General features: G+C 36.1%; 1 protein-coding gene across 1 annotated transcript; it reads left to right on the top strand.

The window, feature by feature from the left end:
• Positions 1 to 5,322: 5,322 nt before the first annotated feature.
• Positions 5,323 to 15,227, top strand: LOC146160749 (gamma-aminobutyric acid receptor subunit pi-like). Its single transcript, XM_083385007.1, has 12 exons — positions 5,323 to 5,327; positions 5,661 to 5,779; positions 7,813 to 7,880; positions 8,766 to 8,849; positions 10,871 to 11,032; positions 11,556 to 11,625; positions 11,687 to 11,845; positions 12,292 to 12,525; positions 12,904 to 13,021; positions 13,647 to 13,749; positions 13,903 to 13,942; positions 14,884 to 15,227. Exons 1-12 carry the CDS (start codon positions 5,323 to 5,325, stop codon positions 15,225 to 15,227), a joined length of 1,506 nt encoding a protein of 501 aa, XP_083241133.1.
• Positions 15,228 to 16,546: the final 1,319 nt, after the last annotated feature.

The raw sequence follows: 16,546 nt of genomic DNA, 5'->3' as shown, positions 1-16,546 counted from the left end.
TACTTGACCCACCCAAACGCTAACTGACACCCTAACCCATATAATTTTATCAACATAAACCGCCGGACACAAATGTAGTACGACTCTAGGGGCCTCCAGCTCCAAAATTTTACATAAAATAAAGACTATTAACATCATGAAATCGGCGGCTTATATTATTCAAACAATAGAAATTATATTTATAATGACGAAATTTATGAAAAGACAAATCAAAAATCTTTGTTTCAACGGAACCAAGCACCCCGAACGTTGATACACTCTACAATGTCTCTCATTTTTTTCCTTTTAACTGAACACCTGATAAGTGCTGACTGCTGAAATGTAAATTGTCTCTGTGAGTTATCCATACAGCCGCATATTACCCGTGCCTGCAGAGCGTAATAAACGATGAGTTGTTCATATTTGTTTTAAATTTGTAGAACATTAAGTGCTTTTAGTTAAGTATAAACTCTAGTTAAATCTTAGTACGAATTTATCAAAAGTTTTGTTTAAAAATACAATTTTACGAATTATATTAGGTTGAATTTGCCTAGCAATCGGTTTTAAATGGTACGGATTAAAACTATGTTGACTAGCAAAGTACGTGTCCAGAAAATAATCAGCTTGACACAATCTTGTAATAGTAAATACTTTCAATGGAGGCACTTTCTAGTAAGGTTTTGTATACGAATATCACATCAGACTTAACACGCATTTTGTATTTGTTATAAGGCAATTGCTACAAAAAGTTATTACCGGTACCCTTTTTCTTTTTTTTTTGCTTCAGGTTATGTGTTATTATTTCAATATTTTTTTGTTAGATTTTGTTCGTTTGTTAACATTTAAATTTTCGGTTTAGCTTCAATTGGATAATTAAATGTACCATAAAACCTAAGAAGGAAGTCCAACTGTTTAATACTTCTTGTTCAAGATCGGTTCGGGCTCCAATTGATCAGAATTCGTTTATGGTGGTTCAAAAGATGCGGCAGCCTTCTTGCCCCCCTGGAATTTGAAAATGCGATTATTTTTATTGTTTATAGAGGTGTAATATTTAGGTTAATTTATGTGTAGGTAAAGGCGAGGCAAAACGGACCCCTTAAGGCAGACCTGGGCAAAATTCGGTCCACGGGCCGGATCTGGCCGCCATGCAACTTAATCCAGCCCGCGACTAACTTTCCTTAAAATGCAAACCAGGGACTTTCTACGTGATTGGTTGTATATATATATTTGCTACATTCTTTCCAAGGACACATCTATGTACCGGTACCGCTAACTCAGTTTTTAGCCTGTTTAAAGACTATGGTAGGGCGAGCCGGGGCAAAACGGACCCTTTAAGAGATAAATGTTATTTTCCTTATACAAAATATTTTTTGATCAGTAGGTTAGCAACCGAAAGGTCTTGTAAGTTAATTACTCCTATGCCACAAAAAAGATGAAAGAAGCATATCTTCTGAAAAAAATAAACGTTTGGTCGATTTTTGCACGGGCAAAACGGACCCCACCAATAAAAGACAATTTAATTGCTTTGTTGTGTGAAAATGCCGAATCAAGGATTTTTGTTTAAGGAGCGCTAACAATTTTCAGAGATATTTTCACAAGTTGCGTCAGAACGTGACGTCATCATTCAAGTAATGGTATAATGGCGCTTTATAAGTTCAAAATACCTTACAAAGGAGGATAAAACATACAAGAAAACCAAAATATGACTCTACATGAGACATAAAATAAAGATATAGGCTATTAAATAATTTTAATCCTGTTCCAAAATGTCTCACTGAAAATCTAATGAAAAACAACAAGAAAGTTTTGGGCTGAGATACACTAGTAATAACGGACTACCTTGTAGGGGTCCGTTTTGCCCCAACTCTATGCATCGCACAAAAACCTGATTTTTTTAAAATCTCTAATCTTAAAAAGTTCAACTGTCTCGAAATAATAAACAGGCTCTTATATCTACAAATTATTTAGCAAAAAAATAAGTTTACCTTTACTTGAACTTTAGTACCAAACACATCATTTTCTAGCCTCATTCTTATATCAACATCCCCCAACACCCATCCCTGGTCTGTCTAAAGTCGAATCAGCCTGATTTTTTTTTTGACTTTTTCACTGTTCAATAAACTGTGTGTGAAAAAAATATTAACGCAGGCAATGTTAACGAGAGCAGTGAGGGATCCGTTTTGCCCTGCCTTTCCTATATATATATATATATATATATGCTGTATTGTGCCACCCCCTGAAAAATTTTCTGCGAGCGCCGCTGCCGGTAGCCTTGGGTATTTTATTTAAAGCGGATCGGAAGGACCGGTTCGGGTTTCATATTATAGCAATCTACTCCTTAACTAAACTTGCAAGTCTGTGTATTTACTTTACCTCTACCTAGCGGTAGCTTTGTTCGACAAACCGAATTCCTTGTGTATTGCACGATTGTGTCAGACCGTCATCAGCTGTGCTTGCAGAAATGTGGGGGCTCGCTACACTTTACCGCCTTTATTATGTTTTTTGTATATTTTACTGTCACTTCGATCTGATTAAGCACAGTTGTGCGAAAGCTTGGCATAGTTACAATTCAATTTGGCATCTGATAGTGCCACTTAATTTTTGGATTTTTCTTTTTTATTGCACTCCGGCGATACTACCGAAATTGGGTTAACATCAATGTGACAATAAAAGCTTCGAATTAGGGCTAAAATAGACTAATCAAGTCGTGAAAACCCTACATGCAAATAAGACCTAAACTGCCTTGATCTAACAGGGTTTAGTTTTATTCTTACAAGTTCGAGTTCAGTATGCGACCCGCTAAGTTGTTTTTTTGCTTGCTGCCTATCTTGTACAGTTTTAAGTTGTGCAGGTGTTAATACGTTTTGTAGGAACAACATGCAAAACCGCTGCTAACAGAGAGGTTTACTCTACCACCAAATTTCGCATTCAAATTCGCGGAAGTAAAACATGTTATTTTGCAAGAGCAATAAGTTATTATACTAAGAGAAGCCTCTTTCTAAAAGGCGAGTCGCACGCGAGGCTTAAAGCACACAGCATGGTGTCAGTCGCCTTGTGGCTTCGCCAGCAGAACAAACAAGCAAATATGAACGAATCTCGCAGTGAAAACTTGGCTACCGCTAGATGAGAGTAGATAGCTGTAAAACTAAAACGATGACGTCAAACTATTTGTTTTTTGTCCCCAATTTAAGGCCCCTGGGGGTGAACCTCTTATAAGCACCTACATACCATTCTACGCCATGTCTAAAGGCTTTAACATTCTACCATGTCTACTTATTCTGTAAAGCTTCGGACAAAAATCGGTCTGAAACATACCAAAACCAACCAAAGCAAACCGAAAAAAAAAAATAGCGACAAAAACAAGATATGCCCCGAAAAGAAATTTTCGGCCCATTTAATAAGCAATTTTCGCATGGCAAAATTGTCTTATGCTTTTAAACACGGAAAACCATCTAGACCGGTCATACGAGAACTATATGTAAACACAACTAAAAGGGCAAGGTAAATCATTGGTGAAAACATTTGTATCCTTTTTATTTAAAAGAAAACGTGACGCTTAGGCACATATAAAAGATTTCGACATGGTATTTATAAAATTGTTTGCCCGAAGTTACGCTTGGTAGGGTTTAAGTTCACCCGGTGCAACATGCCGTGGAATTCACGGCACCTTTGGGCTGGAAACCTTACCTTAAAACGGTCCAAAACATAATAGAAAATAACATAAGGTCAAAAAAATAAATCCAGATAAAGTTTTTGAGTTACACGGTACAGGTTGGCAAAACATTTAGTTTGAGATGCTATCGCCTGGTACCCCCATCCTAATCGACCTTTAATTTCTCATGAGAGCTCGCGTCTAATTGCAATTGTATGACAAACTCAAAATTATGCAACGTATTGACGGCGAAGTTACAGACAATACCTTTGTCACTCAAAAACAGTCCATTATTATCGACAACAAAAACATGTACTGAGAAAGTTTCGTAAACTATTATAGGTAGATGTTGCCGCTATAGTTGCAGTGCTGTATTACAAATATGCTATTGATTCGCTCAAAGTAATAATGCCTCTATGTTGTTTTAATTGGCAAAACTTTGGTTTTAAACGCACGATGGCTTAAACAAAATAAAATTGGGTACACAAAAATAAAATTGGTTATACTCAAAACGTAATTCACATTAAAAAAATTGCATTTTATTGTTTAAATAGGCATAATAACATATCGTGTTTGGGGGGCATGGCTACTATAAGACATGCAAGCAAGCATGCAAGACTTGAATGTACACTACCGAGTATAAAACTGGAATTATTAACCCTTGTGTTAAGGGCGATTGTCAAGTAATAAAGCAGTTTTTTTGTAGTAAAAGTGTGCCTCATCTGTTTTGATTTTTAATGTCTTAACACGTCAAAAAAGGACTATAGTTCCGGGTTTTATTGCTGTATGCGACACATTGTAATACAATCCCATTTATTAGCATTTGTTCGCGTGATTTCCATTAAGATACAACTAACGCACAACATAAAAACTATAATTACAAACAAACTCTCCATGACGATTACCTTCACATGGTAAAAAAATGCGCGGTATATCGCATTTGCCAATCTAACTGTGCCTTAAAATTAAGTACTTTTAAATATTCAGACTCAGGAAAAGTTGAAACTTAGCCTTAGTTTAGTATTTGAGGATAACCTACGTACATAAATTTAGTTGTCAATCAATTTCATTCCCATGTGTCCTAAGATTCTTTATTTTAAACATTCTGTTATGAAGGAACTTTGTGATCCGCGCAGAAAATCATTCTACTTTCACTACTGGCTGTATAACTTACATGTGTCAGCATCTCGAAAGGCCATATTCTAGTTTAACAACTTATTGCAGTTAAAACAAAATATAATTTAAGGTCGATAAAATCCATGGCGAGTTTGGTGGCCAATTTTCTTTTTTATTGATTGACCGACCGACAAAAAACTAATTTCGATCAATATCGACAACGCCGTATGTCTTAGGTAGATGTAGAAAGTATTTATTCCTGATTGTATCTAAGTAACGGTAGAAGCATGAGAGAGAAAAAATAGAGCCTAACACTTTGCAATGTTTAATAAACTTTAAATATTTGAGATTTTTAACCATCACATATTCGTTGCAATCGAACATCGCAAAAATAGAAAACAACCACGGTTGGTTAGTAGTTTTAGACTGTGAAATGACAGGATTTGAGTCAAACAGCTTAAATACCAATTAGTTGTATCACATGCTCTCGTATACACAAAACAGCCATGGAAACAGTTTCATCGTTTGTTTTTGTGGTAATTTGTCTGTCGGCAGCGTTAGGCGCAACATTTGCAATGAGGTAAGTTTAATTTAACTCTTAAAATTACCAAATTTTCGATTTTTAGTTCGGATAAATACGAATCGCTATAGATGGTTTGGTATTACAGATTGTATTTTAATACCACCTTGATATTACCTTGATAGTTAATTGCAAAGCCGAAAAGGTCGAGTAAATCGACATCATCTTGATTAAGACGTTTCGATACGAGCTTTTATCTTCAGGTGAAGTTAGTCCTATAACTATGCTTACGTTCCTAACGTTCTGCTAGAATTTGCGTTTAATATTTTTTAATTACCCATTCTACGGATATAGTTGGCGATTTCGCTATTAAATTTAAACTTAAAACAACAGGAGTTATCCATCATCACAAAGAGGAAATTCAAGGTCGGAGATGCGATACGGAGTGGTGGTGGAAACCTTGCTCGACCCCGATCGCTATCACAAGTACATCCGTCCCGATATAAACCTCGGTAACTTGTAGGCAACATTTTATAAATTACTAGACGAAAAACCCGGCGTTGCCCGCAGGTTTCAGCCTTTTGCAATAAGCGCGATATATTCTGTGCTTTCGGGCAATGCCCCGATTTTGCGTGGTTAAAAATGTATAAAGCTATTAAGCAGTTGATTGTTGATCACGCTCGCATATTATGGTGTACCATTTCCATGTAAGTGTAAATGAACGTGTAATTCTAAACGAAAATAATGATCTGTATACGGGTCGGGTAGATACTTACCACATTTAAAGTAGAATGCGGCCCTCGTGAAAGCAGCAACAATATTAGGCCCTATACAATTTACATATTGGGAAAGGGCTGTGTCCATAACAAATTCGTATTCGCTGAATCATTTTCGAGTATAGGTTAAACAAGCATGTTATTGCCGATGATTTAAAAAAGGCAACTTACCATGTTACTAAAAAGTAATGTTACGGACAGCGTAATATCCTGACTGGAGTGCTAAATAGTATGTGTAAAGCGGTAAACATTCTAATTTTCCCTAAATAAAACATTTTAAATTCCCTAATCGTTAATCATTAACAGCCTATATGCTCCTTTGACTATTTTTTGCTGATTGTGCCTGAAATGCCTTACCTAAACGCTTTCTTATCATTCGGAGTCACACTTTTAGCCTGTGTGGAAGCGACATTTAATCGGATGACGTATTATAAATTAACGCATTTATCTGCGTGACTGTGAAACATATAATTGTTCGTCTTCGTAAACTAAAACTGCGTCCAACGTAAGTAAAATCTCGTTTGAAACTGAAATTGGTAACTATTAAAACCGCCGCATTAAATGCGATATTTTGCGAACTCTACCTATAGTTTTGCGCGGTAACATACTTCGAGAAGTTCTTAAACATAAAAGTACTAAGTTGGAGACATTAAAATTGATTTTATTAAAGGCAATATATGTAATTTGATTTTGATTTCCACGCAGGTAATTGCGCCAAGTTTTTTATATGCAACAAAAGATGTAACCAAAAAGCAATTTTTAAAGAAACAATTTCAATTCTTCGTCTTGTTAAATTAAATTACCATTTTTACACAGTTATTTATACAATGCAACAAACTGGTGACCAAAAAGTAATTTTGGAACCACTCACAAACGTAAAACTTAAAATGCGTAATCCCGGTACCATATTACCCAAGGAAACTTGTGATGAAAATATGTCGTATCGTTTTTTCGCAAATCGGGGCTTACGAAATAAAACAAATGTATAGATAACATTAAAATCAACTTTTTGATGAAACGCGCCAAACCACAATTTTTGACTTTTTCTAGCTGTGAGTGGTATATAACCTACTGTAGCCTGCGATGGCTTTTCGGTGTACTATTGATACGGAAGCCGTAATCGTTGGTCATAAAGCAACTTCCGAGGGGCTAGATCACAGATGTTATTAAACACATATGTTTGTGTGTGTCTTTCATTGATTGATACGGACTGATGATCCCCCAGTGTGAAGTTGCTTTTACTAACAAAATGTGCAAGTATTGGCGCATGGTTGTTTCTCGACTCGCTCCTCTCTGAGCCTGCATAGCTCAGTTGGTAGAGCGACGGTCCCGGCTTGACCGGAGGTCGTGAGTTCGAACCTCACTGCAGGCCACTTGTTTTTCTGGCTTGCTCTGCTTGTATCATAGATCGACAGATTCGGCGAGTCTGCGATGGCTTTTCGGTGTACTACTGTAGCCTCTATTTGTTGAACTGAAATAAAAATTGTAGGTTTCCGTTTTATAATGGAATTTTTAGACATGTAATGGTAAAAGCATGTACGGCTTATCACGTTATAATTTTTAATTTCAATAAAATAGCAAACTTTATCACGTTCGTTAAAATCATTTACGATTTTTTTGCAAAATATAAATGTAAACAGATATATACTTGTTAATTAAAGTCTAAAAATAGCACACGCAGTAATGGAATGGAATCAAACCAGTAGCTTACTTGACTAACTATCCCGTATGTCGGTGCAGAAATATGTTAAATTGTACGATTTACGCAGGCAAGCCTTTGGATGTGAATGTCTCATTAACGGTTATAAGCCTTGATCGGATCTCAGACAACGACATGGTAAGATTCTTCGAATTTGTAGCGACAAATAAACAGTAAATTGTGGCGTTTATTTTTTGACTTAGCAAAAAGTCAAATTTTGTCAAAATTTACAGTAAGGTCAAAAGTCAAATAATTTACAAATTGTACAAAAATCGTTTACAAAACTAACAAAAACTGCAGTAAGCTGTTTGAAATTGTATTCCAATTTAATATTTTATCAAATTTAGTATTTAACTACATTCGACAACAAATTGTATTTCACTTTAATATTTTATCAAATTTAGTTTTTAATTACATTCAACAACATCTGTTTTATATCTTCATTGGAGTACTATATACTGTGTACGCGAGATGTATCTCTGGTTTACAAACAAATGTGTTGAACAATATTTGCTGCCTCTTTTTAGGTGGTGATTTACAATTATCCCATATCCACAAAATGTTTTTTTATTATTTGCAATTCTTTTTACCTTGTGTTTCAACCCAATTGCTTGTTGTTTGTTATTTAAATATGCAAAAAATATCAATTAACGATTTGCAAGATTTTGCTTAAACCCGGAAAATAAGTGCTTTTGTCGTCAGTAAAGCATCAAAAACACGTGACTAAAAACGCTAAGCCACTAAAGAAGCACTTTTTATACAACAAAATGTTGTTTAAATTATTGTTTCCTAACAGGTGACAAATTTGTTAAAAAAACTTTTATGTCGAATTTGTCAAAATTTAAAATTGATAGGTCAGATTTTTTTTTCTCCGTTTTTGTTTCAAAAAAGAATCGCCCTTGTTATCAGGTATTTGCTGCCCAGCCGCACTAAAGTGCTATCACAAGGAAATGCTGTCTGTATTTGTGTTTAGTTTCTCGCTTTCTTCGTATAATGTTAAACACAGTATTGATAAAATTGTAGGATTATACTATCACCTTCAAGTTGCAACAGATTTGGAGAGATTCGAGGCTGGATGGGACCAAGAAGATGCGCGGATATCAGCAGGTATTCATAGGGTCATGAGGGGATATTTTCATTTATTTGATGTCCAAATATATATCTGCTGAGAAACAATATTTTGTCTTTAAGAACTATGAAACCTTCTAAAAAATTATGCAAGTTTGCACGGGTGAAATGTGTTTATTAAAAAGAATAAACTTGTATTTTGAAATGTTTTTTTATCAGGAAGTCGAACCGGAACCGAACCAGAACTTTATGAACCGGTTTTGGTCCAAATTTTCCCGAACCGTAATCGAACCTAAACCGTTTTTTGTAAGATTTTAAGGAGCCGAACCGGAACTGAACCGAATTATTTGAACGAACCTGAACCTTAACCGAACCCCACCCTGTCAACAAAAGCCGTTCACTCCAGCATGACGTCACAACTTCTATTTTACACAGTCAAGTTATGCCATGTTAGAAATTTCATGAAAAAAATGAATACTGATTGAATAAAACGTTGGGTTTTTATTTGTCAGATATTTTAATAATGAGCTGCTTGTTTAAGTCAGGTAACTCTACATTTATTGACCCACATTTTCATCTCATATTGCATCCAAACAGGAACTTTATAAACCGGTTTTGAAAATAAATTTAGTCAAACCGGAGCTGAACCGGAAAATGCTCGACACCGAAACCGGAACTGAACCGAATTCCGAAAAAATCCTTGAACCCGAACCGAACATGAACCGGAAAAGTCAAACGGCTCGACTCCCTGGTTTTTTTAACAACTTATTATGTGGACATCGACCAGCACTTAGGAACTTGCGCTCTTTACAAAAAAGACTTAAGTCAAGTCATTTTACCTTCATTGCCTACAACCTTGCCTTGTTAATGCAATTTTCCAACTTTTTGCGTAAATAAACAACGTCCTCGTAATATTGTCATTGTAGCTGCTGTAGCATATTGGCTGCATCCTTACATACAAACACAACTCTCCACAGTGCTTTGGAAGATATTTTATATGCTTTCAATGCTATCAAACAGTTTTGGGGTTATAAAGAAAATTGGTGCGTCGAATATGTCATTCCCTCTTCTAAATTGGTGCTTGCCAATTTAAGTAAGAAATGACATTGTTCAGTTTGCACTGCGCACGAATTGAATGCGTCTAAACTCGATTTAGGTTGCACAATCACGCACAATGGTACAGTAAGGCCTATAAGGTATAATAAGGTTGCTCGTGATATAACTCACGTTATAGCATAGTTTGTGACACTATTTAAAAAAAATGCTGTTTACAAAGCTACAAACAACAAATATGTATAAGGGTTAAAAGTTTTTTAAGTCTTGTACAACAAATTTGTATTTAAAATACAAATAACATTTTCACGTTAACATATTAAGGCCTATAAACGCTAATTTGTTTGTTTTTGGCCTGTTTCAATTAAATGTGTTTCTTGACATCAGTCGCGGAATGTTATTTAGGTCTACCAAACTGCCGAAATACTTGGTACGATTGGGTTACATCTTAAGGGAATTTAAAAAGATACATTTATTTCCCCACGAGCTTACTATATCAGAACAAAAATTGTACGCCCACAGACATGTTGAATTCACACTACCAAAAAGCAAAAAAAAAAAGGCGTAAAACAAAAAAATTATAATAATAATTTAAATATTTCAATAGATCGTTTTACCAGTACAATTAATGAATAAGTGTTTAAAATTTTGAAAATATATATATATTTTTTGAATTTTTGAATATTTTTTACGTTTGCATGCATGGCGCACCGTTTAAGAAGTACGGTGTTGAATACATACAACATTAGTCAATACTGAGAAAGCTTGCCGCTATAGAGTTAGTCGACGGGTCTTGACTTTAAAGCGAACACCAAATTAAGCGAACGAATAGATCGTAATTTTTAACATAACTTAAACGTAGGACAGCTGAAAATGGCATTTTAACTATTTTTACGAGTGTGCAATTTATTGCTGCACTTATTTAGCCCTTCAAGCTTTGAAAATTTCAAAGTAAGGAGGTTTGGGCTGAAATCAGCACTCATTTTATCACTAACTTCACTCTGCAGACACTTACGATGGACGGGTCGCTGGGAAGTCGAATCTGGGTGCCAGACACCTACATCGTCAACTCACACACGTCTTTCATACATGACGTCACGACCAGAAATGGTCTTATTCGACTTTACCCAAACGGCACCGTGCTCTACGTTCTGCGCATTACAAGTCGGGTGCGTATGAATTCTTGTTGTAGATATATGTCGATATTTATAATTTTAATGATATCTGAGCAGAGGTGGACATAGAGGTGGGTGGGGGCACCATGTTTGTTGCATGTTTTATAGAATTATTTTCTACCCAAGGCAATGTGCATACTATATCAGGTTGCGTCGTGTGTTCTAAACTTTACAAGTGCAATTTCTGTCACTTCGATATTTAAATACCACTATATTAAAATATATTAATCTCTTACATGTGTTCAATACTCTTCTTTCTAAAATAAATGTTTTGCCAATTTAAACTAATTAAACGCAATTTTTAACCTAACATCTACATATATGCGTAAGAGTTCGCTTGAGAACAGGAGGCGTTTTTGTATTCGTTTTACAACTTGTTGTTTTGACAAAATTATTTGACGTCAGCTCAGACACTTTATGCCCCCTATACTGGATCTTACCATGTATATGAGATGTTGAGCTATAAACGCATAAATTTGCTGTGCTTTTTTTCGAAAATGGTTTTCTTTTCTTCTAGGTTTCATGTCCAATGAACCTGCACAAGTATCCAATGGACAAGCAAATCTGCAAACTCACGCTGGAAAGCTGTAAGTCATATGCCACACTACTGTGAATTCAGAGACCCTGCCAATTGTTTTTTTTAAATAGGGTCTTTTCAGGACGAAGATCTCTCATACAACTGGGGCAAAGCGGAAACGTGCGGGTCGGCTGCAGACAGCTCCGTAAGCGGAATGGAATACGTCGTCCTTTCGCAATTCAACATCACGCAGTGCGAGGTCTATCGTGAATCGCACCACAGTATATTGGGTGGGTTGTAAATTGTAATACAGCCAATGTGTTTACAAGCATTCGATGCGAGTCACTGGCGTATGTTGTGTTATTCAAGAAAAGGTACAGCATTTTTTTGTTTAATAATGAGTAGATGTTGTGCATAGAAAATAGGTTTCCCTCCAAGATCGTTAAGAATTTAGATAAACGTCGCCGTGTATTGTTTCGTTTGTTTAAAAGAAATCAACAAGTAAAAACGTAATACTCAAATAAATTTTAAGTAGGGAACCAATCATGTTTAACAGTTGTATTGTCCATTAGAATCGGCAACGATGAACATTTGTCGACATTATAGCACAGTTAAATTCTGTGTAACAGCATTTTTCTCTAATTAACCCAAAGGTTGGCAAGCGCTGATTAATACGTAGTCTCATTGGAATCGTGGTCCACATGATTGATAAATACAAACGTAAACTTATTCTCAGGCAACCATACGCAACTTGTCCTGCAGTTTCACCTAAAGAGGAACATGTTATTCTTTCTCATGCAAACTTATCTTCCCTCTGTACTCCTCGTTGTTCTTTCTTGGATCTCGTTCTGGATTAACATGAACGCGGTTCCTGCACGTGTTGGACTCGGAGCCACAACCGTTCTCGCCATGACAACGCTAATGGTCGGTGTTTACAACAGCGGACCACGGTCCACGTCTTACGTTAAAGGTATCCCACGTCTGACGGGTGACTCCCTGTACTCCCATAAATGACTTAGTTAACTATGCCAAAATCATATGTATTTATAAAGTGGCAGCAGAAACCACAATTTACGCACCTTCTGCCCAGAGTCGTTTTATAATTGCTTCCAAAAGAAAGGAAGTATGTTTTTACTCTCTATCCGCGTGCTTCTTTCGTTTTGTTGTGCTTAAACATATTGGCAATGCTATGTGTGAACCACGTTTATCTTAAAAATTAGAAAAGACTGATTTTTGTGTGATGTTAAATTCATACAAAAGACATTTTTAAATCTAAGAGTTCGATTTGTTTGTGATGTATAGAAATAAAATCACACCCTAAAACACAGTTTGTTTTCTCCACCTGCAGCTGTTGACTTATACGTGTGCTTGTGCTACGGCTTCGTGTTCGCCGCGCTTATGGAATACGCAGGAGCTCATTTCTTAAGCCGCGTCTACGAGAGAATGGCTTCGCAACTGGCGGATACGTGCGTTGTCTTTGTAGAGTAAAAAAAGTTTTCTTTGGAAAGCTAAAACAAAAATGCAACCGTTAACTTAGCAAACGAATTTAATCTGTGCTACCATATGACGTGTAAGTACTGTAACAACTCAAATTTCTTATATGTATTTTTATATATTACTGATGGGAACACACATTAAGACCTCCAAAGCAACAATATCTAAATCAGGATAATCTATAATACCACAGTAATACGACCAAAGGCATATTACGGCTAAATACTCAATCATATCACGACAAAATCAAATTTAAAATCGTCTGAATAGAACATAATCCTGTCGAAATAAGCCCTCAATCCGGAATTCAGCCTAAATGGACTAAATAACGACTAAAACTGTAGGGATAGGGTATTGGTCGATTGGGGGCCATCGGTGTGTCACGTTTGGGCGCCTATAGTTTGATCGGCGCTGTTAGGGCACCACACTTAATGACATGGAATTGTTTACCTCTGTTTGAGGTTAGTGGTGCGTAATGCGTGGGGTTGGTAAACAGGTTCCGTTTTTTCACGTTAATGTTTACGTTAGCCTACCTGGTGTTATTTTATGTATACAAGTTTCCAAGTATAAATACTTATTTTGATGATTTTATTTCAGACCACTGATAGCATGCGACTCTTACCAAATAGCGGAAAGTCCAAGTGTTCAAAATCACGAGCAAAATGGAAATATTAATAAGTTTCATAGCAAAGAAAATCAGGTGATAATTTGTTATTTTTGACCACTTTGTGATTATTTTGCCTAAAAAATACATAATACATGTCTTGTGTTTTATTCCGGGATTGTCTATCAAAAATCAGTATTAATTGGCTTGTTTATATATTAAACGAGTAATTATTACTTTGGTTTTCAGTTTTCGGAAATTCCCTTCAAAATGAAAAAGATGTTATATGGTAAGGGCATAAATATATGGAAAAACTTTGAAAATTAAAAACGGCACTGAGAAAAAATGAACCTGAAAGGCACAGTCAGCTTTTGTAGACCGCAGGCGTTCTTAATATAGTTTTACGATGTCCATTGTACACCGTTCTAACTTTAAATTATTAGCTAACAAACTTTATTACCTAGATCACATCCTTTTCATTATTTGTACGTTAAAGAAATATTTGTACAAAGACATTTAACAAAAATAGGTTGTTTTAACGAAAGGTGCCCAATCACAAAAAAGCGAAAGGTGTTCGCCAGGCAAAGTACTTTAAGTGTCGCTGGGTTAGAGACCAAAATAAATACAAACATACTAGAGAAAAAGACAGAATAACACTAGAGTAAAGACGGAATAACACTAATATGTAAAACAAAATAAATGACAAACTTGGTCATCTTGCTTACGATCGACGGGAAAAGTAACAGAAATCTTCTGTAATAAAACGTTTTTAATTTAGTGGCTATATATCAAACCAAACTTGGTTAAGTTCCATTACATTAACATTTTTCAGTTTTCTTTCAGTTTTCCCAAATCAATTACTATTGTTTTAGTCGAATTTGTATAAACTAAAACAACTAAAATTTAATTTACACTTAATTTGGTTAAAATCACAATTTGTTTTCAAAAATGTAAATGTTTAAGGTTCATACACAAAGTTGTCATTTGCTACCGCTGCAAATTAAAAATTCTTGGGAAAGGAGTTGTTTCGACTGAGGGACAGAAAAACACCTTAAGACCACAAACTCAGCTCGAAATTACGTTCATGTCCGTTAGATTTGACAACTAGAAACTGCTAGACTTGTTGACAAAGCGTTTATATCTTAGTAATTCTAAAGGTTATAGAATATATGCCATTAAATAAAGGCAGCATTAACTATCGCTTCCTGTAGTCTTTTTTTTATCTCGCAGCCCAAGAAAGTCGAATGAAACTCCATCCACACGCATACTTGCGAAGGCCGATCAAACCGATGTCTACCGGTATTCCAATGATTGAAGACAGCAGACACGAAAGGACATTTTTTGTGACGGAAAGAGTGGAAGGTGTGACGGAAAGAGTGGAAGACTGCCGACATTGCGAATCTCTCCGTGTCCTTAACAAGATGGAAGGCCTCAATCGTCGGGCCACCAAGATGGAAAAGATCGACCAGTACTCGCGCATACTCTTTCCTGCAGCTTTTGCCTGCTTTAACGCCATCTACTGGTGGGTGTACCTCACTATGGAGGACACTCTTATTGAAGATTCTGCACATTAGTGCAACAGTGGAGATTGCTATGGGTATTTTATATATTTAGAAGCTACAGCAAAATTAATTAAAAAGTCATGTAGACCAGTGTGATGTACTATTGTCCACCGATCAACCTGTAGGGCTTATGCGATCAAAAGCCACATTTTTGGTATGCTAACCCCAAAGAGCCACACCTTACAAATGGTAGAAATAGGTATAATAAAACGACGTTTTTACTGACATGCACATATGCTATATATCTTTTCCCAAAACAGATTTATTAATGTTACACACCAACAATAAAATAAATGATTGGCATTTAGTGTCATGTGTGTTACAATACTTTTTCTGGCTGTAATCGTTTTTATTCTATTTTTTACTTACTTTAATGTCAGTTGTTGTGGACATATTTGCATTCGGCTTAACAAGTGGTTCGTTAAATGATTGGTGAGTGTTGAGAGGAGTTCGCATAAAAGATTAAATTTAGCTTAATAATAAATTTCAAAGCCAAAAAGGTCGAGTAGATCGACAGCATCTTGATTAAAACGTTTCGATACGAACTTGTATCATCTTCAGCAGACATCTTCTGCAGCATTCGGACCATAAGGTTGATTTTTGCAAGCCGGAAGTGCTCGGAGGGGCTTCAGACGTCTTTAGATTGCGGCTACTCGAGTCGCTATCTATTCAAGACTGCAGCCCTGAACTGAACGTCGACACCTTATCTACACCGCTCTACCTATTCAACACCTAAAGGCTCCAACTGTAAAAACTCTGATGATAACAATTGCGTCCTGCCTTTTATAAGTGAAGCTTTGATTTGCTTTTCAGTCACACTAATTGAAGATGATACAAGTTCGTATCGAAACGTCTTAATCAGGATGCTGTCGATCTACTCGACCTTTTTGGATTCGAAATTTATTATTAAGCTACATTACAGATCCGTGCATAGAGTACCCAAGATTAAATTTATTAAAAGTAAAATAGAGGCATGCAGCGGTTAGCCGTTCTATTTATGGTGTTTAGTCATGATGCAAACGTGTTTCTAACCTCCTCGTCACATTTCTCTTTTTTGTGTGTGAACTATATGTCTTGTCTAATGAAACAAGGAGATTGCGGCCTTTTGGCCGCCGGTATATCTCTTTTTCAATAGAAGACAATTTATTTTCAAAACTTTAAATTTATGCATATGTGAGTGTCACAAATTTAATTATTGTAACCCTTTGAAGCATAACTAATGTGTTAGCCCGCGGGAACTGCCGTCCCGGTCGGCTACCCGTCGCCACGGTTTCCCTCAGGGATGGAACTTTGTGTGAATTTTGCAGCCTCAGTTTTCCCGGCGCTGCGTG

The sequence above is a fragment of the Ascidiella aspersa genome, chromosome 3, assembly GCF_963924565.1.
Source record: "Ascidiella aspersa chromosome 3, kaAscAspe10.2, whole genome shotgun sequence".
In the NCBI taxonomy this organism is placed as follows: domain Eukaryota; kingdom Metazoa; phylum Chordata; class Ascidiacea; order Phlebobranchia; family Ascidiidae; genus Ascidiella; species Ascidiella aspersa.
This window is presented reverse-complemented; position numbering and strand designations above follow the sequence as displayed.